General features: G+C 47.4%; 1 protein-coding gene and 2 gene segments (V, D, J or C); all 3 read right to left on the reverse strand.

Moving 5' to 3' along the window:
• Positions 1 to 9,133, reverse strand: part of LOC105756611 (uncharacterized) — a 12,606-nt gene extending 3,473 nt beyond the window's left edge. Inside the window, exons 1-4 of the mRNA XM_023736920.1 lie at positions 9,076 to 9,133; positions 8,615 to 8,980; positions 5,022 to 5,213; positions 782 to 861 (exon numbers count right to left, since the gene is read on the reverse strand). Of these exons, the coding sequence (XP_023592688.1) occupies positions 782 to 861; positions 5,022 to 5,213; positions 8,615 to 8,980; positions 9,076 to 9,124 (687 nt within the window). The 5' untranslated portion in view covers positions 9,125 to 9,133. The remainder of the gene's footprint in view (positions 1 to 781; positions 862 to 5,021; positions 5,214 to 8,614; positions 8,981 to 9,075) is intronic.
• A 5,122-nt stretch (positions 9,134 to 14,255) lies between these two features.
• Positions 14,256 to 14,918, reverse strand: LOC101346507 (T-cell receptor beta chain V region CTL-L17-like). The segment is given in 2 exon segments: positions 14,256 to 14,611; positions 14,717 to 14,918. Coding segments are annotated over 2 exon segments (435 nt in total).
• An 8,389-nt stretch (positions 14,919 to 23,307) lies between these two features.
• On the reverse strand, positions 23,308 to 23,875 carry LOC101347020 (T-cell receptor beta chain V region CTL-L17-like). The segment is given in 2 exon segments: positions 23,308 to 23,663; positions 23,765 to 23,875. Coding segments are annotated over 2 exon segments (426 nt in total).
• Positions 23,876 to 27,240: the final 3,365 nt, after the last annotated feature.

A 27,240-nucleotide genomic window follows, 5' to 3' on the forward strand; every position in this document is an offset into this window, starting at 1 on the left:
GCTATTGTGAACAATGCTGCCATGAATATAGGTGTGCATATGTCTATTCAAGTGACGACTCTTATTTCTCTAGGATATATTCCTAGGAGTGGAATTGCTGGATCGAATGGTATGTCTATTTCTAGCTTTCGGAGGAAGCGCCATATCATTTTCCAAAATTGTTGTATCATTTTGCATTCCCACCAGCAGTGCATAAGAGTTCCTATATCCTTGCAGCCCCTCCAACATTTGCTATTTCCAGTGTTTTTGATTTGTGCCAGTAATGCCGGGGTGAGATGGTATCTCAATGTGGTTTTAATTTGCATTTCTCTAATGGCTAGGGATCGTGAACATTTCCTCATGCAGGCACACATTTCTTATCTCTACCCAGACGCACTTACTTCCAGGTCACACAGGGGTCAGGAGTGGGTGGCAGGAGTGGGTGGCAAAGGCAGAACTAGAGTTTGCATCTTCCTGCTGAGAGCAAATGATATTGGGGGAGAAGATTCTAGCACTCTGGTCCACCCTGTGGATGTGCTGGAGGTCTCTATGACTATCAGCTTCCTGTGCTCAGGGTCCCTCTGATATGTCCCAGGCTGGAGCTTCCCCATCCCCCTGCTCTGTGCTTCCACCCAGGTAGAGTGGGTGGGGTCAGACTCACTAAGTTCCTCAGGCACCATTGCTTCTCTGCCTCCCCCAGCCCAGCTCCTGAGCCTCACATCATACTGTAAGCAAGCTCAGAGGAGTGCCCAATGCATGCACACTTGAGCCCAACACAACCTCAACCCAGAGCAAAGCCCACCTTTGCAGCGATAGAGGAGAAAGGGCTGGTCTTCAATCCTTCATTCTCGGTCATCATTCGAGACATCTGCAAGCCAAGGCCTGAATCCAGGCAGGATGAGACCCAGGGTTTCACCTAACCCCTTATTCCAGGAAGCTCTCTGAGCCCTCCCCATGGGCCCTAGATGATGATGGGGCCACAGGGTCCCCTAGTGGCCAGTGGTGGAAATAGCGCAGATGAGCTCTCTTGTCAGGATATGAGGGGAATGGTGGTCTTCTCAAGGAGCCTTGGTGGATCAGTGGTTAAGCTCTCAGCTGCTAACCAAAAGGTCGGAGGTTTGAACCCACTTGCTGCCCCAAGGGAGGAAGATGTGGCAGTCTGTTTCCATAAAGATTACAGCCTTGCAAACACTATGGGTCAGTTCTAGTCTGTCCTATGGGGTCACTATGAGTTGGAATTGACTGGATGGCAATAGGAGATGCGTGGGCTCCTCTGGTGTACTTATAAAACACAGGACAGATGTGCCACAGCTGTGCAGCGGTTAACTTAACCCTGAGCCCCTTCTACACTCTTTGACCAAGTCTGAACATTCTGTCTCTATTCTACGGTCCACCTTGTCACATGGTCTAATGGAACACCAGAGGTTATGTAAGAAAAGTACATGACAAAAGGAAAAATACTCCAGTAATAAAATGCCAAATGGAAACAGATGCCCCAGTTTGACTATAAATTTCTTATAAGTTTTAAAAAAATTCTTTGGGTGAAATTAAAGTTCAGGTATAATATCCCTGTGTCATTTAAGTCAAATATCAAAGACTCTTAAATTAAAATCCAAAGAAGTTAAAATTCCAAGTCAAATTATTTGGACCTCAAACCCAATCATTATAGATGAGATCATTCAAACCAACCCTTTTGTTGTGAAATAAACTTTTGGGGAAAATAACAGCCACAGAACTTCAGCTAAGAAAAGCCCTGACAATGGACTGAGGAATTCCTAGGCTGGAATTTGGGGAAGGCAAGAGCCTAGGGAGGGAGCCCGGCAGCCTCTTTGCCCTGGAGCATTTGGCAATCCTACTCAGCACTCAGGAAGCTGACACACAGACAGGGGTCTAAGCATCAGAATGCACCAAATGTGGGTGCTAACAAAGGACCCCCATATTATACTGGGTCTTCTAAGGGCTATGTTGTTGTTAGCTGCTGTTGCTACAGCCCCCAACTTATGACAACCTCATGCATGACGGAATGAAGTGCTGTCCAGTCCTGCGCCATCCCCATGATTGGCTGTGGATCAGACCAATGTGAACCACAGGGTTTTCATAGGTTGATTTTCAGAAGTAGATGGCCAGGCCTTTCTTCCCAGTTCATCTTAGTCTGGACGCTCTGCTGAAACCTGTTCAGCATCACGGCAACACAAAATCCTCCACTGACAGATGAGTGGAAGCTGCACATGGCTTGCGTTGCCTGGGAATTGAACCCGGCAATCCTGATGAACCAGAGGTGATCCAGGACACCTCAAGCCCTGAGTTCTGACTCAGGTGGCCCCAGATTGTTTATACCACGCCCCCTCGACACTTCGCATAACCAATAGAAAATCCTCTCTGGAGAAAGACTCCTCCATCCTAGACCAAAAATCACTTGTGCAAATATATCATCTGGCACCAAGTCAAAGACAATCAAGCTCATCAAGAAAAATACAAACACCATGACTGAGAAGCAGGAGGAAAAGAAAATCAATAAAAACAGCCCCACAAAGATTCCAGGTGCTAAAATTATCAGGCAGACTCTAAAACAACTATGTTTCTTAAGTTCAAAGAAATAAAGGATAATTTTGGAAAATGTCATCCGGGAACTAGCTAGTAACTATAAAAAATGACATAGCAGATTGCCAAAGAAACCAAATAAAAATTCTTCCAAGGAGACGATGAATGGTTGTGCTTATCAAGGACTGAGTCTTCGTTAGACAAGTATAGCGTGTGTCGGCATAGGCACTGGAGTTGAGCTGTGCAATGGGTGAGCTCACATACAAGACAGCTTACCATCTAGGTTGTATAAGGAGGAAAGGCAGCCAACAGGGCTGAGGGACAGTGACAATGCCTTCGGGGGATTCCCAATATACTGCTTCCAAGTAATTCCAATCAATGCTTCCAAGTGAAGTCTAGTGTTGCCCTAGAGAATCCAGGCAGAAGTTAAGAGTAGAGGATGTGGAGACAAAGTGTATCATCAGAAGTGGTGATTGGATCAGGGGAATCAATTAGTTCTTCGTTGTTGTTGTTGTTAGTTTCAAGGGAGTTGGTTCTGGCTCAAGGTGACCTTACATATAAAGGGATGAAATGTTCCCCAGTCCCGCACCATCTTCATGATAGTTGAGATATTTAAGTTCATTTTTGTGGCTATTGGGTCAATCCATCTCACTAAGCATTTCCCTCTTTTTTGCTGACCCTCTACTTTGCCAAATATGATGTCTTTTTCTAGCAACTGGTCTTTCCTGATGACATATCCAAAGTAAGTGCGATGGTTAAGATTGTGTGTCAACTTGGCTGGGCCATGATTCTCAGTATTTATATGTGATAGCCCCCATGGTGGAATCTGCTGTGAGTAGCCAATCAGTTGAGAGGGAGTTCCCTTGGGCGTGTGGCCTGCATCAGAATATAAGTGGACATTCTGGCTTTTGCCTGCTCTGGATCCTGCATCTGGCTCCTGTTCTTCCGACTTCCAGTTCTTGGGGCTTAAGCTAGCAGCTTACCTGCTGAAATTGGGATTCATCGATCTTCACAGTCTGTCAGAAAGAGCCCTGCTCTCTGACCTGCTGATCTTGGGTTCACCATCCCCAGCAGCTACTTGAATCAGGAGAAGCCACCATCCTGATCCAAGCATTTGGGATGCTCCAGCCTCTACAACTGCATGAGCCATTTCCCTTATATAAATCCATCTCTATATATATTTATATGCTTTACTGGTTTTACTTCTCTAGAAAAGCCAGCCTAAGACATTTAGTACTGAGAGTGGTTCTAGAGAAAAAAATGGTGAGGATGAGTTTTATAAATTTGTTCTCAAGTCTCATTAGTCTTAAAGATGTTGATAACTCTGCTTCCAGCAGTAAAGAGGGCACTGTTAACCGATGTTATGAGGTGACAATTCAAATATGTAAAATATCATCAGCAATAGATCAAGTATTGGTGAAAGGCAAGGCTCTGGGTGAACACATGTGTGATGTCTTTCTACGGTTTTGTCAGAATGAGAAGTACAAGGAAGTGGTCCAAACGCCCATGGTCTCCACTCCTGTCACATTATCTTCCATCTCCCAGTCTGCACCTATGGCCTCATGAAGATTTCCTTATGATCAGTTGACTGAAGAAGAGAAAAGGTGCCTGATTACAGGTTGTTCTGAGAGATATGCAGGCACCACTTAAAAGTGAACAACAGCAGCACGACAGCCTCTTTCTGGGACTTCATACAACCAAGAAAGAAGCACCAGGAGCAGACCACATCCTTTAGACCTGGGCTTCCTGCATGGAGAAGCTCCTAGTCCAGGAGAAGTTCAATGACAAGGACCTTCTTCCAGAGCAGATAGAGAAAGCCTTCTCTTGGAGGTGATGCACTGAACTTGGACTTGCTGCCTGCTAGACTGTGAGAGAATAAACTTCTGTTTGTTGAAGCCACTCACGTGTGGTATTTCAGTTATTGCAGCACTAGATGACTAAGACGGTAAGTGAGTCAAAGTCTTGCCATTCTTGCTTCCAAGGAGCATTCTAGTTGTATTTCTTCTAAGACAGATTTGTTCCATCTACTGGCAGTCCACGGTATATTCAGTATTCTTCACCAACACCACAATTTGAATGCCTCAATTCTTCTTCCATCTTCCTTTTTCATTGTCCACTTTTGCATGCGTATGAGTCAATTAAAAAAACCACGGCTTGGGTCAGGTGCATCTGAGTCATCATCAGAAGTGCTTACTAAGGAGTATTTGAATGCACTAGAAACTATTTTAATGCACAAAGACAGACAGCTGGCAATGCCCTTGTTGAGTCTCTGGAGACCCCCATGCTATCAAGGACTTCTGGAGGAGGCCTTCCTGGCGTCAGGGCTCGTGAGCACAGGGCAACCTCAGCCCCTCTCACTGCCCTTTTTGTGTGGGGTGGAGGTGGCTGTGCAGCACTGTGGGGATTGCTGGTGCAGAAGTACACAACTGTCTGTGAGGGTGCGGCCGACCCCAGCAATAGGAGGAAATGCTGTATGTTTGATCTGGAGACATTGTACCCACTGGGGATGTCACCTTTGTAGGTTTCACCAACACCAGCAGAGTAGTGCATCAGCTGCATCCCCAGTGCCGGGTCTTGTAGGTACCAATACATGTAGTCGTTGTTTATGTCCGGGGTGCATTGCAGGGTCACGTACCCTCCTGTCTTTGTGATCTTATGCCTTGGGGACTGGATGATGTCAGCATCTGTGTTCCCTGTAACAGAGATCAGCAGAGGCTGATATTCTGGTCCCAGGAGAAGGGCTTGTATTAAGGCCATGGGAGGCCCAGGGAAGGAGGTGCATCTGTGACCAGGAATCACCTGCCACAGGACACAGAGGGCCACAGGGAAGAGGAGCCTGGAGCCACCACAGCAGAGGGAGAATCTATGTCTCCGGGCTCTGTCGTGGGAAGTGGACCCTCAGTGGAGACACTCAGTGACATCATTGTCCCTATGGGTGCTTGGGCCTCGGAGTGAGGCAACCATGCTCCTCCTCACAGGAACAAATCAATTATAGATGTATAGCTGAACAGCACAGAATGGAAGGATTTGCAGCTCTGTTTGTGAAGAACTTTATAAGTGTATATGCCCTGCCCTGACTTTTAAGGAGGTATTCGGTTTCTCTATGCACATTTTATTCCCATTATGAAACAATTCCTCAATAAAATACTGTTTTTAATTTTTCCCAATATTTCTGTAGTCTGGGGAAGATCCTCATAGTATTCCCAGCCAATGCCCGTCATGCGCAGCCCCACCCATCTGTCAGTGGAGGCTTGTGTGTTGCTGGGATGCCAAATAGTTTTCAGAGGAGCTTCCAGACTAAGACGTACTAGGAAGAAATTCCTGATAATCTACTTCCAAAAAATCAGCCAATGAAAACACAATGGATCACAGTAGTCCCATCTACAACTGATCATGGGGATGGTTCAGGATCAGACAGTGTTTTGTTCCATTGTGCACAGGGTCATCAAGAGTTGGAGGTCAACTCTACAGCATCTAACAACAACAACATGGGCATAGGAGTTGAGCTGTGCAATGGGTGAGCTCACATACATGATGGCTTGCAGTCTAAGTTGAATAAGGAGACAAGGGTGGCCAGGCAGGGCTGAGGTACAGTGGCAATGCCTTCAGGAGGATTCCCAGTAAACTGCTTCCAAGTAATTCCAACCAAGGCTTCTGACAAATTTCCAGTGCTATCTTGTGGAAACCAAGCAGGAGTTAGAGTAGAGGACGTGGACCTGGAAACTAAGTGTCAGGTGACTTGATTGCTTCAGATCTTCTTACTAAGGACCATTTTAATGCACTGAGGGGCCGTTTTATTGCACAAATACAGTCAGCTGGAAATGCCGTCAATATCCCCAGGACTGGCTGGCCGAAGCCTTTAGATGGTGTTGAGCTGCGTGGGTTACATTGAAGAGCATGACCCCTTTGGAGTGAGTAGAATTCATTCTGAGCCATGATTTGGGACTAGTTGCCAGAATACCACTTGCGTGCATTTTCTGTTCTTGGCAAAAGGCTGAATAAAATGGTGGAAATTATCGTCGTCATCATTAACAACTTTGTTATTAACCTATCTCCAGAAAAGCAAGAAAGAAATATTTTCGAACACAAACTATGGTCTGATACTCTGTGACAGAGAATTTGCAATGTAAAGGCATAGGAGCAGGTAGAGAGTGAAGGTGTTATCAAGGATTTCAACTCATCTCCTCCAGACGGCAAGAATAACTACAGGGAGAGATGGCTGCTGGCTACTCACTATAACCCACAGTTGAGATGATTTAAAGTTTGTTTCATGTGTTTTGTAATCACACAGTTTTCTAGGACAACAATCATCACTACTCGGAGGGGTGATTCTGGATCTTGAGTCATTGTCGAGACAGGATTCAAATCCCTGAGTCACAATGACCCCCAAGGACAGATTACCCAATAAGCAAGGTAAAAACATGCTTAGGACATCAACAAAACAAGGGCATTGTTGCCTAAAGCAGAGACTCATAGATGTCAAGCAGACGGGACACAAAGAAAAGTGAGCGCTGCATTGAAAGGGAAAGGGCAGGGCACTAAATTAAACTGATACCAGCTCCAGTGCAGGAGAATGTGCCAGCCGGAAATAAAGTTCATGCAGGGTCACAAGGGTGCCCACACACAAAATTGTTTAAGTTACCCCCTACCACTTCAACACCTTCATTGACGTCGGTCTTCTATGGTTCCCCACTGTGTAATTAAAACTCCTTATCTCGGGTGGGGTCTCTTGGGAGTATGCTATTCTTTTCAATAAACAAGAGGTGGGGATGGGATGTCAAGCCTAACTTTTGCTACTCTTGCAACTGGATCCAACATGAGTGGTTAGTGGGCAAAGATGGATTGTATTATTAGATAACAGATTTTCGATCAGTTTAAGAGAACCGTTTTGTAATCCACATTAACTCTAACCAGGAGGACCAGCAATGCTCTTTGCCATGATACAAACACAAGGGTATGCTCTTGTGCACATCCTGGTAAACAACCAATGGGAACTCCAGTCCCGGATGATGCACAAAAGCAAGAGGACTCGAATAACTAGGCCATTGCAATGAATTCAGTCAAGTTACTTTTTAACTGTATAGCATTTACATATAGAGTTATGTCCTAAGTATTGTAAACAATAATATTTATAACTAACTTTAAAATATGTTTGGCAAACACAGACACAATGTAGCATACATTTAATATAATACTAACTTGGCTAATAATTTAATATAATACTACCATAGCAAATGCCAAAAACGTGTTGGAAATATTAATATTTATCCAACTCAAAAAGTTTGTTGTATTCATGTATCAAGTGAGTTTCATTTTTTATTGTCTGTTGCACAGGACAAAGTGCTTGATATTACTCTATAAATGCTAATAAATGAGGTATTCGGTACATTAAGAGGACATAAAATTCAATATTTGTTTATTCTGCTAAATATGTTTCTGTTTTGTCACAAGGAGTGTGTTTCTAAATTTGTCTCCCAAGAAAGCAACAAAGAAGGTTTATTAGAACATTATACTTAGACGTTTTTTCAGAATACTTACTGATCTCCGTGTAAGGAAAATGAACAATTTATCAAGGAAATATATTAAGTGAATACTTAGATAATAAAAATTATGTAAATGTATTTTATTATCCATTTCCCTTCTGACTGACTTTCTTTTAAGAAACTGATTGATATTGTAATGACTCCAGAAACAAACTTGCTCGTCGAGAAGTGGAGGTATTCTTAGATCACTTACGTACATATGTCTAAATATGGGAATTGAACTATTCCACAGGGAAACAAAACATACAGTTTATAAATTTTGAATACAGTAACAGTTTTACTTCCCTCTTCACTTCAGACAGGTTGTGTATAACCCCACCTTCCTATCCCGTTGGAATCCGTGTGCAAGCAGAGGAAAGGGCACCACAGATTATCAGTGTTTAGGACCCTCACATGCCTTAATTCGGCCCTGATGACCTCAAACAACATTTGCAGTGCTCATGTATCAAGAAATAATTCCTACCCTCTCTTTACATAAATTGAAGGAGATGTCCGTAAACTCACTTCCTTTCTTGGAAAGCGAGGAGCAAGGTAACGTCTCTGTTTCTCACTCCTGTGGGCTGAGCGGAGAGAAGCACTCATTTTGTGCACAGGAAGGATGTGTCTCTGCCACACTGTGGCTAAGCTGCTGGCACAGAGGTACACGGCCGAGTCCCCCGGCTCTGCCGCCTGGATCCTCAGGGTGGAGTCTGCTCCTTTGAGCCTCTCTGCAGAAAATCGGTTCTTAGGCAACTGTGCATCGTCCAGCACAGCCTCATTCTGAAAGTTAACCAGGAGCTCGGGGCCCTGTCCCGGCATCTGTCGGTACCAATAAAGGGTATTGTGGCTAGAAACAGGATCACACCACAGTGCCACGGACTGTCTGACCTCAGTAATCTTATGTCTGGGGGTCTGGACAACTCCAGCTTCTGAGTGTTCTGCAAGGAAGAGACAATTTGAAAATGGAAAGAAGGAAATGAGTGGAGTGATCACGGGGAGTCCACTATGGAGATCTTGGAGTCCAGGGACTCACCTGCCCCCAGGAGGCAGAGGGTTGCCCAGCAGAGGAGCCTGGAGCCCATGCTGGGTCGGGCAGGACTGGGGGGTTTGCCAAGTCAAAGTGTTTGTGCACATGAGCAGAGGAGGGGGACGTCCCTTTCCCCACAAGGCAGGTGACGTCACTGTCTCATCAGTCCCCACATCGTAGAAACCGTTACAAATTAAAATGTACCTAGAAGATGCTTTATCATGCCCATGGACTGCTGTAAGCTTGTCCCAGGGCCCCCACCCAGAGCTCCAGGACATCTCTGAGCCTGTCCTCCAACCCTCTGCCGACGTCCCTACCTAGATGCACCAATAAACCAAAACCAAACCCGTTGTCTTCGAGTTGGTTCTGACTCACAGTGACCTATAGGACAGAATAGAACTGCCCCGTAGGGTTTCCAAGGAGTGGCTGGTGGATTCAAACTGCCAATCTTTTGGTTAGCAGCCAAGCATTTAATCGCTTTGCCTCGAGTTTGAGATACCGATGAAGGGCCTCTTGGTCTCACCTGTGGTTATACTTCTCTTTGGCTTCTCCTTTTACCAGCCTCACAGGTTCAGAACACCGTCAGACCAGGTGGTGGCTGGGTGATCACCTAGCCTTGTTCTAGAAGCACATTGAACTGACAGACATGGGGGTGGTGTGAGCCTTGCAGAGTGGCAGCCTGAGAGGAAGGGCCTGGGGATCAAAGGGGTGGAGAGGAGGCCGACTATGAACTAAGGTTGTGCAGGGAAAGGGGGAGAGTGTGCAGGCTCTGGGGCTGTCAAGGGCATTTCCCTTCCTGCAGCAGAAAGAAACTGCAAGCCAGGGCGTGAGGTGAGCTCTAGTGAGGCTGGGGCTTCTTGGGGACTCTGAACACTTGAAGGCCCTGTGCAGGTCAGGGCTTCTGGTGGTGGCCTTCCCAGGGCTGGGGCTCACGAGCACAGGGCATCCTTAGCCCCTCTAGCTGCCCTTTTTGTGAGGGGCTGAGGTGGCCCTGCAGCACTGTGGGGACACTGCTGGCGCAGAAGTACACAGCTGTCTGCGAGGGGGCGGCCAACCCCAGCGTGAGGGGGAAGTTCTCCGTGTTTGATCTGGAGACACTGTACCCATCAGGGACGTCGCTTTTGTTGGTGATGCCAGCACCTGCTGAGTAATGGATCAGCCGCAGCCCCAGTCCCGGGTCTTGTCAGTACCAGCACATGTACTCGTAGTTCATGTCCTGGGAGCATTGCAGGGTCACATTACCTCCTGTCCTTGTGACCTTGTGCCTCGGGGTCTGGGTTGCCTGTAACAAACAGCAGCAGACCTGATGCTGTGGTCCCAGGAGAAGGGCTTGTATTGAGGCTGTGGGAGGCCTCCGGAAGGAGGCACATCTGTGACCAGGGCTTACCTGCCCACAGGACACAGAGGGCCACAGGGAAGAGAAGGCTGGGGCCCATCCCAGCGCAGGGAGAATCTGTGTCTCCTGGCTCTCTTGTGGGATGTGGACCTTCATTGGAGACTCTCATGATGTCACTGTCCCTACAGGTACTTAGGCAGTGGAGCTCAGCAGCTATGCCCCTCCCCACAGGAACTAATCATAGATGCACAGCCCAGCAGCTCCAAATGGGAACATTTGTAGCTCTGTCTGTAAAGAAGTTTATCTGCATATATACCCTGTCCCTGGCTTCTGGGAGGAAATTTGTTCCTCTATGTGTATTTTATTCCCACTATGATACAATTCCTCATTTGTGTTGTTTTTGAAGTCTCTGGGTGGCGCAAAGGATTAAGCACTCAACTACTAGCTGAAAGTTTGGCAGTTTGAAGCCACCCAGAGGCACCTCGGAAGAAAAGCCTGGTGATTTCCTTGTGAAAGGTTAAGGCCTTGAATCCCCTATGGACCAGTCTACTCTGCACACGTGGGGTCTCCATGTGTCACAGATAATTCATTGGCAACTAACAACAACATACTATTTTTACTCTTTCATGATATTGCTGGAGTGTAGGGAGGATCCTCATGGCCACCCTGATGACTTTTATGACCTGTTTGAGCAAAAGTCTCCTCCAGGAACTTTTTACCAATTTTCCTCCTCACCCAGACTATGGATCACTGGTGTCAGCCTACAGCGACCCCTCTGTTAAAAGAGCCAGCCTGACAGCAAGTTTTCAGGGGTGAAGACTATGTTGCGCCATCTCCAGCAGTTCACAGAGCCGCTCTCCATGCGTGGCTCCCCTGTGCTCTTGTGGGCCAGGTCCTCCCTTGTTTGGGATGAGGTTGAGGGGACTGGGCTGCCTGAGTCCTTGTGACTGTGCTGGCCTTGAGGAAAAGAGGGTCTTTCATGATGCAAATGAGGTGTTCACAGAGAGCCTCCTGGATCACAGGGAAATGCTCTGTCTCCATTCAGAAAGTCTTGTCCCCACCAAGTGGAAGAATATCAATTGAGTCAGAAGCTTGCTGTAGCTCAGAACTTACATGTAGTCAACAACAGTATATGTTACAGTTTCATATATAAGCCATCACTCAGTCAGGGCTACTTTTGTGGGCACATATCTTAATGTAATCTTTGCAAAAGGGAGACAGTTGAATCTCAAGTCATCTGCTTCTTCAATGTGTTATCACGTTGTATTGCTGTTGTTAGCTGCCACTGAGTTGCTTCTGACTCACGGAGACCTCCTGTGTTAGAATAGAAGTGCTCCATATGGCTCTATTTTATTTTTTTTCTTTCATTATTGTGCTTCAGATGAAGGTTTACTGAACAAATTATTTTCTCATGAAACAATTAATACACATACTGCTTTGTGACATTGGTTGCCAACCCCACAACCTGTCAACACTCTCCCCTTCTTGATTTGGATTTCCCATTTCCATCTGTCCAGCTTTCCTGTCCCTTCCTGCCTTCTTGTCCTTGCCCCTGGGCTGGTGTCCCATTTAGTTTCATATACATGGTGTATTATCGTTTGTTTTATGGGCCTGTCTAATCTTTGGCTGAAGGTTGAACCTCAGGAGTGACTTCAGCACTGAGCTAAAAGGGTGTCCAGGGCCATGCTCTCAGTTTCTCCAATCTCTGTCAGAACAGTAAGTCTGGTCTTTTTGTGTGAGTTTGAATTTTGTTCTACATTTTTCTGCAGCTCTGTCCGGGACCCTCTATTGTGTTCCCTGTCAGAGCAGTTGGTGGTGGTAGCTGGGTACTATCTAGCTGTGCTGGACTCAGTCTGGTGGAGGCTGTGGTAGTTGTGGTACATTAGCCCTTTGGACTAATCTTTCCCTTGTGTCTTTGATTTTCTTCATTCTCCCTTGCTCCAGATAGGGTGGGACCAATGGAGTATCTTAGATTGCTGCTCATGAGCTTTTAAGACCACAGACACTACTCATCCATACAGTTTTCTTGACTGTAAGCTTTATGGAAGCAGATTGGCAGGACTAAATTCTGTAGTGCATCTAGGTGGGTTTGAACTGCCAACCTTTTGTTTAGTAGCTGAGTGTTTAACCATTTGCAGTACCCAGCGACTCTGTTCTTAAAGATAAAGTGTGAGATTTTTAAAATTAAGTCTTGTTTCCTATATTCCAAGGATTTTTTTTTTTTTACATAGTAGGTATTCCAGAAATTAATTCAGTAACAACTATCCTACGAATAAACTACAGCAGATTTTTATGAACAAGAGTACAGCAAATTAAAACTCACTCTCACGCCTTGCATTTTCTGGTCTGTGTAGCTGGGGGTGCTAAGTATGCTCTTGGCACCCAGAAACCCCATTCCTGTTGAGTTGATTCTGACTCATAGAGACCCTGTAGGACAGAGTAGAACAGCCCCATAGGGTTTCCAAGGCTGTAATGTTTACAGAAATAGACTGTCACATCTTTCTCCTGCTGAGCAGATGGGTAGGTTCGAACCTCCGATCTTTCAGTTAGCAGGTGAGTGCTTAACCACTGCGCCACTAAGGATTCCTCCTGGCACAAAGGAAAAAAAAAAAAAAAAACCCAAACCCATTGCCGTCTAGTTGATTCTGACTCATAGAAACTCTATAGGACAGAGGAGAACTGCCCATGAGGTTTCCAAAGAGCTGCTGGTGAATTCAAACGGCCGACATTTTGGTTAGCAGCCGGGCTCCTAACCACTGCCCCACCAGGGCCACAGGTACCCTTAAATGCCCTCTAACACTCTTGCCTGTATTGCAAGAGCTAGAAGCCTTGAATCTCCATTCCCCAGAGTCCTCTGACAGCACATTTCTGGAAAGAGTTTAGCTTCTTCCAATAAGCTACATTGGGGAAAATTTGGCAGACAGAACAAAGAGGTTTCATCCATGGCAGCAGATGGGTGCTTTGCAAGGGCCTCTGGAACCTTCCCTGTGAATCACCTACAAGGTGGCTGCAGGTCCACTCTGACCCTCAGCTGTTTTCTCTAGCTCCTGACCTGGGTAACTCTAGCAATTCAGATTTCTGATCGTTAGTGATGGGACTGAGAGCAGGCTGCAGCCTCCGCAGGCCCTCCCTCCCCAGCCCTTCTGATGTTTTGAGAGTGCCAATTCCCTGTGTTAGCTCCCACCCTGCCTTCAATTCCTCGTGGGCTTCTGTTTTCTTAGCTGAATCCTCTGTGGTCTTGGGAAGCCCCCTAGTTACTTAGTCCTGGATTAGGAGAACGTCATGACTCTGCTCCGTGTGAAACGGGGCAGAGGGGAGCATCTTCCTACTGAGTCACAGCTCGGGACACACACCTGTTCTCTGGCTGAAGCTTTAGGTGCTGGAAGTCAGGGGACTAAGCGGCAGTAACCAGACACCACGACCTGTGATTGCCCACACCTGCTCAGCTGGTCTCCACAGGAGAGAGGCATGCTCCATCACATCTTGTTGACCGAGACACTATGGGACTTAGGAAACACTCGTTTTGGAGTGTAGAGACATAGGCTTGAATCCTGGCTCTGATATTTGTAATATGAAGTATGGGCAGTCTCCATGAGCCACAGCTTCCTGTCTGTAAAATGATGTGAGATGTCCTTATCTATAAAGTGGACACAATAATGTCCTTCCTTGTCCCCTACTCTCTCCCACAGAGTAGGCACCCTGCCGTTTGCTAGGATTGAAGGGAGCTGGCGAGAGCTGAGAACCTGAGTGAAGCGGTGGTCAGGGAGCACCAGCCATGCTAGGTGGCAGAGAGAGTAGGAGGAGGACCGCAGCACCGCAGGGGCTGGGCGGCCACCCTGCTCGCCCTCCCTCACGTCCCCAGCAGAGAAAGGAGGTTTGGGTGCAGGTGTGAGGTGGCTCTGCAGGGCTGTGCTGGGCTGCTGGCACAGAGGAACACAGCCGAGTCTCCCTGCTCCAAGGCTCTCACGTTCAGCTCCGAACTGTCATTAGAGAACTGTTGGGCTGAGAACCGGCCCTGGATGTCACCTTTCTCTTGCTGTTCTCCTTTGTATAACTCAAAGAGGAACTTGGGTCCCTGGCCCCGTGTCTGCTGGTACCAGTACACGCTTCTGTGTCCAGAGGCCGGGTGGCATTGCAGAGTGGCTTGTCCCCCCTTTTCTGCTATGAGGTGTCTCGGGGACTGGACGACGCCAGTATCCACGGGACCTGTGCGGAAGAGGACAAGCTGGAGCCTAGCTTATAGGAGGCTGATGCTCAGCAGCAACTGAGACCTGTGGGTTCAGGGACGTCCCACCCGAGCCCAGGACTCACCTGCCCCGAGGAGACACAGAGCTACCCAGCAGAGGATCCTGGAGCCCCTGGTGGGGTCAGGTAGGAAGGAGGTGGGCATCTCCTGCTCAGGGCTTCCAGAGAGAGGGCTTGTCCTACCCTTCCTGTGACTAGAGTGTCCCCGTGACACTGCTGTTCTGACATCACCATCCCTGCAGGATCATAAGCACTCCCTCCACCCCCTGACAGCACAGGCTTATTGCACCCAGGTCCTCCCCTCTGTCCAGCTCCGGTGGAGCAGGTGGGGCCAGCAGGCCGAGGTGGCCAGGCAGGGTTGGGACAGTAACCATCCCCACACCCTCTCTGATCTTTCTCTGAGACTGTTGATCCTTGGCATGCACCTGGCCTTGGTTATCCTGGGGGACTGCCTCCTGAAAGCCCCTCATGCCCCCACCAAATACAGGCTCCAGAGGGCTCCCTCCCTCCTGTGGCGAATGGACCTGCAGATTATGTCAGTGAGTGCCAGAAGACTTTGTTTAACCCCTCAGACCTCCCATTAGCCTGGTTCCTCAAAGAGGCTCCCCCTGCCAGGGCCCAGCCAAGACTCCTCCTTAAGCTGAATCTCCCACACAACTGTCAGCAGCTCTCCATGGAGCCACAGTGCCCTCAGGCGGCCAATGGTGTGGCCACAGAATGCAGCTCTATGATGTGGCCCAGGGAGGCTGGGCATCACCAAGGAGGCAGGACACCTCCCAGGACTGCCAGGAGCCAGCCCATGTCACGTTTTCTGCGTCCATTCCAGTACAGGCTTCCCAGCAGAGAGGGAGGCACAAAGCAAACATTTGCCAAAAAGGAGAAAACAAATCCTAAATCTCATCAATTAGCGCTCTAGACAGGGAGATACCAGCCAGTCATTAGATGCCAGCTGCCTTGGGAAGGGGGTGGGGCGCCTCTGCAAAGTCTCTCTTTAATCAAAGGTAATTCCTGGAGAGGGCAGGCCCTGGTTCTATCAGCTGAAAAATCTTCTCTGCGGCTGGCTGAGTAACCCTGAAGGGGAAACTGCCCACTTGTAGGTCTTGTTTTGTGAATACCAGTTCAACTCTTTTGCTCTTTTGTACTGAATTTGTTATGGAACCCAGAAAGGTGGGTCCTTGTCTGGTGAGCTCAGACTTGCCAATGATCTGGACGCTTGTCTTTGAGAAAGAGAAAGTAAGTTTATTGCAATGCGCAGAGCAAAGAGCAGGAAGGACCTTCCTCAGATCCAGCTCCTTCAGTTATGGGCAGGCCGGGCTTATATGTGATTTGGGCAGCAAGATGAGGGTCGCACAGGTGTTCTGGAGGGGGGGAATTCTAGAAGGCGGCCAGTAAACAGGAGGTGACTGGTTCTTGCTGGATCTCTCACTTCAAAATACAGTCCAGGTGATGATTTTCCTTCTGATTCATTCCTCCTGTTGCTGGGTCCTCTATTGAGGTCAATTAGTGGTCACAGCTGGCCCAGCACATGCAGGGTGGGCCAAATCTGACTTGCACTAGTTTAAGGATTAGTGGAAATTTACTGGCATTCGTAGGGTCGGGTTACAAGTTTGCTTGCCATTTTATGTTTGATTTGTAGGAATTCTTTATATTAGGGATTTAAAAAAAAACTAGTTGCCATCAAGTTGACTCCGATTCAAGGTGACCCCACATGTACAGAGTAGACCTGCTCCATAGGGTTTTCAAGGATGTGATCTTTCAGAAGCAGATCACCAGGTCTTTCTTTTGAGGCACCTCTGGGTGGGTTTGAACGGCTAACCTTCTGGTTAGTAGTTGAGTGCTTAACTATTTGTGCCACCCAGGGAATATGTTTAGTTGTTGTTGTTAGGTGTCTTCAAGTCGGTTCTGATCAGAGAGACCCTGTGTACAACACAGCGGAACACTGCCCGCCTCCTGCGCCATCCTCATAATCTTTGTTATGCTACAGCCCGTTGTTGCAGCCACTGTGTCAATCCATCTGGTTGAGGGTCTTTCTCTGTTTCGCAGACCCTCTGCTTTACGAAGCATGATGTTCTTCTCCAGGGACTGATCCCTCCTGATAACATATCCAAATTATGTGAGACATAGTCTTGCCATCCTCACTTTTAAGGAACATTCCAGCTGTATTTCTTCAAAGACAGATTTGTTTGTTCTTCTGGCAGTCCATGGTATGTTCAGTATTCTTCGTCAACACCATAATTCAAAGGCCTGGTCATTTACTTCTGAAAATCTGTCATTTAGAACCTTACAGATCACAGTGGTACAGTCCAGTCCACAGTCCCTCATGGGGATGGCGCAGGGCTGGACAGCATTTTGTTCATTGTTTATGGGGTCGCCATGATTCCGGGGCCAACTCACTGCAACTAAAAGCAAGAACAACAACCACCACCCAATAATACTAAAGTTCGGGTGACTTTATGTAATCGTTTTAAAGTTAGAGAATCCCAGGTCACTCCGGGAGTTTAAAGCTGCTCAGGGGCCCTCCTACTTTGCTCAAGTCCCTTGAAAAGAAAATGAACCATAAATTTCAGATTGGGAGTGGTTGCAATCTGCTTTACCCAGATACCCAGATTATTCCAAATTGATGAAGTCGCATGAAGGGTTATTTGTATTTTCTCTCTCTCACACACACTCATGCACACACACACACAAACACGCACACACATGCATACACACACTCACACTCACACACACTAACGTTCCCATGGCCCCACAGACTGAGCTTCCACTGTGGGAGGCTGGGAGGGGCTTTGGTGTGTCTGTAAGACAGTTTCCTCCCTGTTGAGACAGGTTCTCCTGAGGGGTGTCCACTGCAAAGCGACTGCACTTTGTGAAGGACATCAGAAACATCAGGCCCTGCCCCAGGTACTGTCAGGACCAGCAGAGGCAGCTGTATACCAAAACTGGATCGCACCGGAGGGCCACATCCTGGCCCCTGTTTGTGACCCTGTGCCTGGGTACCTGGAAGACACCAGCACCTGTGTGATCTGAGGAGACAGATTCTGGGAACAGATGAGGAAAACGATGGGACTCATCACACAGACAGACACAGACACACACATATATACCACACATACATACACACCACACACATCAAACACACCATACACACACAACCACATACACACATACACCACACATACCACCACATATACACATACCATGTGCACACACACACACACACCACACAACACACGCATCACACACATGCTTTATACCTCACCCACTACATGCACTATGCACACACAACATACATTCACATACACACCACACAAGCACACACACCACATATGAACACATACCCCATACACACACACACACACATGCACACACCACATGCACACACACCCTACATACACACTCACACATGCCCCTCATGTATGCACACACACACACCACACACACACTGGAACTACTTGGTATCCAGGGACTCTCCTGCCCCCAGGAGGCAGAGGGCTGCCCAGCAGAAGAGTCTGGAGCCCACCATGAACTGGGCAGGACTGGAAGGGTCTTTGTGCACATGAGCAGAGGAGAGAGATGTCCCTTCCCCACAAGGTAGGTGATGTCACTGTCTCATTGGTCCCCCACTGCCTCAGTTACACCTGTTCATATTATAACACACTTTGATTGGAATATGGATAAGCTCCTTTTTAAAATATCACCACATGAGTCCCTGCCCAGGGCCCCAGCGCTTCCTGGAAATGGAGACCACACACGACATCTGTAAGCGCATCTTCTCTCTCACCACTCACCCTGTCTGCCCGGCATGTTCACTGTGATGCACCGCCAGCACCTCAAATGCCCCACCAAGGACGATCTCATGATCTAGGTGTCCAAGTCTGCCATGGCCCCCCCACCTGCCTGCCACACCACTCAGTGGCATCATCCTTAGGCAGGGTGGGCTCTAGCAGCTGACTCGGTTTGGCCCTGGATGGGCTTGAAGGTGCTGAGATACCCAGGGACACAAGAGAGGAAATGATGCCTGGGCCAGTGCCTGAGTCGGGAGTTCCTATTCCTTCCCCTGGTCAAAGACCAATGTCCCCTTGTTCACTGATCTCCATGAAGGACTCTGTCCCCACAGCCCATGGCAAAGCCCTGCCACTCAAGTCTCCATGCCACAGAAACAGCTTCCTCTCATCTTCTTTATGGGGGAGACTCAGCCTCATCGCCCAAGAAACACTGATGTGTGATATGCAGTAGTGCATCTCCCTGTGCTTCCAGAAACCCACGAGGCTGTCACAGGGGATTCAGTTCTTCATTTCACAGCTAAGAGAACGCCCATTTGTTCCATGGTCACTGAAATATGTCCACTTTTATTAACTGGACAACTGTAGTTACAAACTCCTTATCCTTCAGGGAGATCGTGGGAGAGGGGTTCTAGAGGGCAGAGCACTTGGGAAAGAGGATGTGCAGGCAAGATGACTGGAGCTCTGTGTGTTTGTTGCTAGCCCAGGGACACGTGGCTGAGCCTCCAAACTAGGTCCCGGCCATCTGAGAGTGGTCTGGAGCTGGACCTCAGCAGAAACAGAGGCTCTTTGCACATCCCACCCACGCTCCAAGGTCCCCTGGCTCAGTGGGCTGTGGGGGCCTCCTGAGCCCTTTCTGTGAGGGGCTGAGGTGGCCGTGCAGTGCTGTGGAGACACTGCTGCCACAGAAGTACACAGATGTCTACGAGGCGGCGGCTGACCCCAGCGTGAGGGGGAAGTGCTCTGTGTTTGATTTGGAGACACAGTGCCCGTCAGGGACATCGCCCTTATCGGTGATGCCAGCACCCACTGAGTTGTGGATCAGCAGCAGCCCCAGCCGCAGGTCTTGTCGGTACCAGTACATGTACTCATGGTTCTTGTCCTGGGCCTATTGCAGGGTCACATTCACTGTTGTCCTTGCGACCTTGTGCCTCGGGGTCTGAGTGACACCAGCCTCCATGTGTCCTGTGGGGACAGAGAGCAAAGCTGGTGCTGCAGCCACACGGAAAGGCTGGGGCAGGATCAGGAAATCCCAGGAGAGGGGAGGGTCCTGCCCAGGATGCACCTGCCCCCAGGACAGCCAGGACCACAGTGCACAGGAGGGGCATGGCTGGGGCAGGCAGCATGCAGGAACAGGCTGTGGAGGGATCCTTCTGAGATGTCACCCTTCAGCCCTAGGCGGGCCCCAGAGCCGCCTACCACAGTGGCCACACCCCTTTTTGCCCCCCGGAAACCTCAAGTCAACAATAAACATGCAGCCAACAGCTCAGAGTGGGAGGAATGCCCTCCTCTGAGTTCGCACAAATCTTATAAGTAGATGAGTTTGCTGTGAAAGTTAGGGTTCTACATCAACTTGGCTGGGCCATGATTCTCAGTGATTTGATAGTCGTATGATGTTGGGATCACTTCCATGATGAGATTTGATGTTATGTAATCACCTCCATGATGAGATCTGCTGTGAGTACCCAATCAGTTGAAAGGGAGTTTCCTCATGTGTGTGGCCTGCATTGAATACAAGTGGGTATTCTGGCAAGGCTTGTCAGCTTTTGCTCCTTCTAGATCCTGCAGCTGGCTCCTGTTCCTCTGACCTCTGGTTCTTAGAACTTGAGCTAGCAGCTTACCTGTGGTCTTGGCTTACAATCTTGGGAGCCGTAGAACTTCACAGCATGTGAGCAAGAGCTCTGCCCTCTGACCTGTCGATCTTGGGTTCACCAGCCCCTGTAGCTACAGGAATCAGGAGAATCCTCTATTCTGACCCAAGGACTTGGGACATTCCAGGGTCTACAAATGCATAAGCCATTTCCTTGATATAAATCTCTCTATATATATTTATTAATTCAACACGTCAAATCTATTCTTGAGATGGTCTCTAAATTTAGGTGGGTTATACTCAAGGTCGTACTTTGGCTCTCCTGGACTTGTTCTAATTTTCTTCAGTTTCAACTTGAACTTACATATGAGTAATTGATGGTGTGTTCCTGACTAGGCCCCTGGCCTTGTTCTGACTGATGATATTGAGGTTTTCCATTGTCTCTTTCTACAAATGTAGTCAATTTTCTTCCTGTGTATTCCATCTGGTGAGGTCCATGTGTATAGTCACCATTTATGTTGGTGAAAAAAATTATTTGCAATGAAGAAGTCATCGGTCTTGAAAAATTCAATCATGTGATCTCAGGCATAGCTTCTATCACCAAGGCCACATTTTCCAACTACTGATCCTTCTTTGTTTCCAACTTTCTTAGTCCAATCACCAGTAATTATCAACGCATCCTGATTGCATGTTCGATCAATTTCAGACTGTAGAAGTTGTAAAAAACTTCAACTTCCTCATCTTCAGCCTTAGTGGTTGGTGGGTAAATTTGAATAATAGTCGTATTAACTGGTCTTCCTTGTAGGCTTATGGATATTATCCTATCACTGACAGCATTGTACTTCAGGATAGGTCTTGAAATGTTGTTTTTGACAATCAATGCAACGTCATTCCTCTTCAAGTTGTCATTCCTGACATAGTAGACTATACGATTGTCTGATTCAAAATGACCAATACTAGTCCATTTCTTCTCACTAATGCCTAGGATATCAATGTTTATGCATTGCATTTCATTTTTGGTGATTTCCAATTTTCCAATATTCATACTTCATACATCCCAGGTTCCAATTATTAATGGATGTTTACAGCTGTTTCTTCTCATTTTGAGCTGTGCCGCTTTAGCAAATGAAGGTCCTGAAAGCTTGACTCCATCCACGCCAATCGATTGGAAGAGATCCATATTTATGCCTATTCCCAAGAAAGGTGATCCAACTGAATGTGGGAATTATTGAAGAATATCATTAATATCACATGCAAGCAAAATTTTGCTGAAAGTCATTCAAAAGCAACTGCAGCAGTATGTTGACAGGGAACTGCCAGAAATTCATGCCAGAGTTAGAAGAGGATGTGGAACCAGCGATATCATTGCTGATGTCAGATGGATCCTGGCTGAAAGCAGAGAATACCAGAAAGATATTTACCTGTGTTTTATTGACTATGCAAAGGCATTCGACTGTATGGATCATAACAAATTATTGATAACATTGCAGAGAATGGGAATTCCGGAACACTCAATTGTACTCATAAGGAATCTGTACATGGATCAAGAGGCAGTCATTTGAAAAGAACGAAGGGATACTGCATAGTTTAAAGTCAGGAAAGGTGTGCGTCAGGGTTATATCCTTTCACCTTACCTATTCAATATGTATGCTGAGCAAATAATCTGAGAAGCTGGACTATATGAAGGAGAACGAGGCATCAAGATTGGAGGAAGACTCATTAACAACCTGTGTTATGCAGATGACACAACCTTGCTTGTTGAAAGTGAAGAAGACATGAAGTACTTACTCATGAAGATCAAAGACCATAGCCATCAGTATGGATTTCACATCAATGTAAAGAAAACAAAAATCTGCACAACTAGACCAATAATCAACATCATGATAAATGCAGAAACGATTGAAGTTGTCCAGGACTTCATTTTACTTAGATCCACAATCAACACGCATGGAAGCAGCAGTAGAGAAATCAAAAGACTCATTTCATTGGCAAATCGGCTTCAAAAGACCTCCTTTAAGTATTGAAAAGCAAAGATGTCACCTTGAGGACTTAGATGCACCTGACCCAAGCCATGGTGTTTTCAATTACCTCATACGCATGGGAAAGCTGGACAATGAATAAGGAAGACAGAAGAAGAATTGATACCTTTGAATTGTGGTGTTGGCAAAGAATATTGAATATACCATGGACTGCCAAAAGAATGAACAAATCTGTCTTGGAAGTACAACCAGAATGTTCCTTAGAAGCAAGGATAGTGAGACTACATCTCACATAATTTGGACGTGTTATCAGGAGGGATCAGTCCCTGGAGAAGGACATCATGCTTGGTAAAGTAGAGGGTCAGCTTAAAAGAGGAAGACACTCAACAGTGGCTACAATAATGGGCTCAAGCATAGCAACGATTGTGAGGATGGGACAGGACCGGGCATTGTTTCATTCTATTGGGCATAGGGTCACTATGAGTCAGAACCAACTTGACAGCACCTAACAACAACAGCAACAATATATATTTATATGCTTTACTAGTTTTACTTCTCTAGAGATCTGCGCCAAAGATACTTTCCTTTTTGCAAAACAATTTGTAATTCTGTATATCTTATCCCGTGAGGACGGAATTCCTCCAGTGCAGAAAGCCACTCCTTTCTCTCTCGTCACCCATAGGACCCACACATGGTCTCTGCCGTGAAGTTGTCAGGAAAGTATGGCATGACAATGACACATGGTGCATGACCTATGACCCTCCCACTCCAGCACATCTGGGCCTGGAAAGGAGAAGCCGATGCAGGGATAGTTCTGCAGAGTGGGGTGGGGAGCCCACAGGTGCTGGAGGAATGGAGGCCAGTGTGACTTCTCACTCTGCCATTTGTGATCTCTATGAGCAGGAGACTGGCTTCATCTCTGTCAGCTGTGGTTCTGCAGTTGAATAGACAGTCACACAGTCCTTCCTCGGCACACTTCTGTCAGCACTGACACATGTTACATGGATGAGCAGAGGAAGGAGCGTCTGGGGAGCCCTCAGCTCAGCAGGCATGAGCTCAGCCTGGGGGCCCCCTCGACTATCACCGTCACTTCCTGAACTGGGCACAGGGGTTTGTGCACAGGGTGGCGGGGGCTGTGCAGGGCTGTGCCAGGCTGCTGGCACAGAGGAACACGGCTGAGTCCCCTGGCTCCAGGGCACTCAGGGTCAGCTCCGAGCGGTAGTCAGAGAACTGTTGGCCTGAGAACCGGTCTGGGATGTCGCCTTTGTCTTTCTCTTTCCCGTAGTAATATTGAAGGAGGAACTTTGGACCCTGACCCTGGGCCTGCTGGTACCAGTACACAGAGAGGTGCCCAGAGAGGGGGGAACAGCTCAGTGTCACCTGCTGTCCTCGTGCTTTGATCAGGTGTCTTGGGGTCTGGGTGACTCCGGAATCCACTGGGCCTGTTGGAGGTGTGGAGGAAATGAACACAGGAGGGGCTGATAGTGCTCCCCCAGGGGAGGCCCAGCTCCGAGTGGAGGGGCCCACTATCCACAGGACTCACCTGCCTGCAGGAGGCAAAGCAGCACCCAGCACCAGAGCTGGGAGCCAGGGCCACTGGAGTAGGGCAGCATCGCTGCTTACTCAGGGTTTGGGCCTCTGGGGTGAGAGAGCTGGAGTCCTTGGCCTCTTTTTCCTGACTGGGACTGCCCTATGATGTTACTGTCTGATGTCATTGTCCCTGCAGGTTGAGGCTTTAGTGACCCTCCCCACCCCACCTCACAGACTCCCACTCCATCTGCAAAGCGTTTTACAGCGGGGGCTGGGTCCCCACCCAATGTCTCAGGTGTGTCTCTGATTCCTGACTCCTCTGCCTGCCCCTGACACGCCTCCCCCTCCTCCTCCCACATGGCTGTGGAGCCCTTTGCTCCTGCAGAGCTCCATTCTAGACTCAGAGCCCTGTGCCCGCTGTGGGGGAGGGTCCCTGACTAAACTTGTCCCAGCGCTGCCCGGGGCCCCAAATCATCCCTCAAATGGGGCTCAGCCCAGGTTTGTCTTTATACTTCCTGTCGCAGGCAGCATTTCCAGCCCTCCAAGATGGACCAGGATCTGGTCTATGTGATCATGTCCAAAGGGGCCTAAATGAGAAAACCAAACCCAGAGCCACTGAGTCGTTTCCGACTCATGACGACCTCTTGTGTGCAGAGTAGAATGCTTCAGAGGGTTTTCTTGGTCATCTTTATGGATGGAGTCCCTGGGTGGCGCAAACAGCTAAGGGCTTGACTACTAGCCAAAAGGATGTCAGTTCAAACCATCCAAGAGATGTCTTGAAGGCAGACCTGGTGATCTGTTTCTGAAAGGTCACAGCCTTGAAAACTCTATGGAACAGTTCTACTCCGCACACTTGGAGTCACCATGAGTTGAAATCCACTCAATGACAGCTATTTATGTATCTATCTATAGATCTATGTATCTATGTACATATGTATCTATGTATGTATCTACGTATCTATGAATCTATGTATCTACATATCTATGTATGTATGTATCTATCTATCTGTCCATCTGTCCGTCTGCCTGCCTGCCTGTCTGTCTGTCTACCCTCCCACACACCCATCTATCCATCCATCTATGTATCCATCTATCTATCTAGAAAAGATCCCTAAGTGACACAGATTGCTCTCAGCTACTAACCTAAAGGTTGGTGGTTCAAATCCACCCAGAGACACCTCAGAAGACAGGCCTGGTGATCTGCTTCAGAAAAGTCACAGCCTTAAAAACCCGATGGAGCAGTTCTACTCTGCACACTTGTGGTCCCCATGACTCAGAATCCACTTGACCACAAATAACAATAAAAATTTTTACGGAAGTAGACTGACATGCCTTTCTTTGGTGGCACCCCTGGGCGGGTTCAAACTACCAACCTTTAAGTCAGTAGCCAATTGCAAACCATTTGCACCACCCAAGGTCCTTATTGATACACATAGCAAGTGGAGAACAAGGCTTGGAGGATGGACTTTGTCTTTTAAAAAGTAACAATTTTTTTTAACATTCTGCAATGCGCAGGAACACAAGTTCTACCTTCTGTATTCAGCATTGCAGGAAAGTCAACAGAAGACGAGTAACATGCTGTGTGAACATTAACTGCACGTGTTGGGGAGCTAGAATCCTAAGAGAATCCAATGACTCACTCTCTGCCCTTTCCGACCTGGGGAGTTGGCCATGGGGGCATTTGCTTCATATAAACAGAGTGGCTGATAGAAAAAAGACTGCAGATGTGGAGCCAGGGGAACCCTTACGGCCTGCGATTGTGAATTGGTACAACTTTGAAAAACTGCTCCAATGATCCTAGTAAAGGTAAACACTTGTCTACCCTAAAACCAGTTGCCCAGTTGCTGTTGAGGTGACTCTGACCCATGGGAACCCAGTGTGTGTCAGATAGAACTGTGCTACAAAGGGTTTTCAATGGCTGATTTTTTGGAAGTATATCACCAAGTGTTTCTTAAGAGACACCTCTGGGTGGGCTCGAACCTTCAATCTTTCACTTAGCAGCCAACCATGTTAACCATTTGCATCACCCAGGGACTCCACATCTACCCTACGCATCAACAATTCCACTCTTGTTTATACCTAAGGGAAATGAATGTATTTGTCCTCAAAGACTTGTGCAAGGATGTTTGGAGAAGCTTTCTTCACAATAGCTGAAGACTGGAAGCAACCTAGATATCCATCCACAGGAGAATGGATGAACACACTGTGGTATACTTATACAATGGCACTATCCTCAAAAATGAGAAAGAATACATTATTGATACACACTACACATGAATACGTTTTAAAAATATCTTTCAGGAAAAGAAGTCAGTAAAAAGTGAATATTTACTACATGATTCCATTAATATGAAGTTCAAGAACAGACAAAACAAATTTATGGCGATGTTGTTGTTGTTAGGTGCCATTGAGTCAGTTCCGACTAACAGTGACCCTATGTACAACAGAATGAAACACTGCCTGGTCCTGGGCCATCCTCACAATTGTTGCTATACTTGAGCCGATTGTTGCAGCCACTGTGTCAATCCATCTTATTGAGGATCTTCCTCTTTTTCACTGACCTTCTACTTTACCAAGCATGATGTCCTTCTCCAGGGACTGCTCCCTGCTGATAACATGTGCAAAGTATGTGAGGCCAAGTCTCACCATCTTTGCCTATAATGAGCATTCAGGCTGCACTTCTAAGACAGATTTGTTCATTCTTCTGGAAGTCCATGGTATATTCAGTATTCTTCAGCAACACAATAATTCAAAGTCCTGGTGATCTACTTCTGAAAATCAGCCAATGAAAACCCTACAGATCACAATGGTCCAGTCCAATTCACAACTCATCATGAGGATGGTGCAGGGCAGGGCAGCATTTCATTCTGTTATTCACGGAGTTGACATGATTCGGGGGAAAACTCCACAGCAACGAAAAGCAACAACAACAACCCAATAACACTAAAGGTCAGGTGACTTTATGTAATTGTTTTAGAGTTGGAGAATCCTAGGTCACTCCAGGAGTTTAAAGCTGCTCAGTGACCTCCTACTTTGAAAAGAAAATGAGCAATAAATTTCAGGTTGAAAGTGATTGCCCTCTGCTTCACTCAGATACCCAGATTAATTGAAGAAGTAGCATGAAGTGTTATATACATTCTTTCTGTCTCACACAGAAACACACACATGCGCTTGTGACACATGCACACTCGCACGCATTTGCACACACATGCACACACACACATGCACGCGCACACGCCTGCACGCACACACATGAGCACACACACAAGCACAAACACACGCAAGAACACAAGCATACATGTGCCTGCACACACACACACTCACGCTGGAGTTCCCATGGCCGCACAGACTGAGCTTCCACTGGGGGGAGGTTGGGAGGAGCTTTGGTGCCTGTGTAAGGCAGCTTCCTCCTGGATGAGAAAGAGCCTCCTGAGGGGGGTCCACCTGCACTGCGACTGCCCTTTGTGCACAGGGAGCGGCTGGCTGTGC

The sequence above is a fragment of the Trichechus manatus genome, unplaced genomic scaffold (assembly GCF_000243295.1).
Source record: "Trichechus manatus latirostris isolate Lorelei unplaced genomic scaffold, TriManLat1.0 scaffold00093, whole genome shotgun sequence".
NCBI classification, from domain to species: domain Eukaryota; kingdom Metazoa; phylum Chordata; class Mammalia; order Sirenia; family Trichechidae; genus Trichechus; species Trichechus manatus.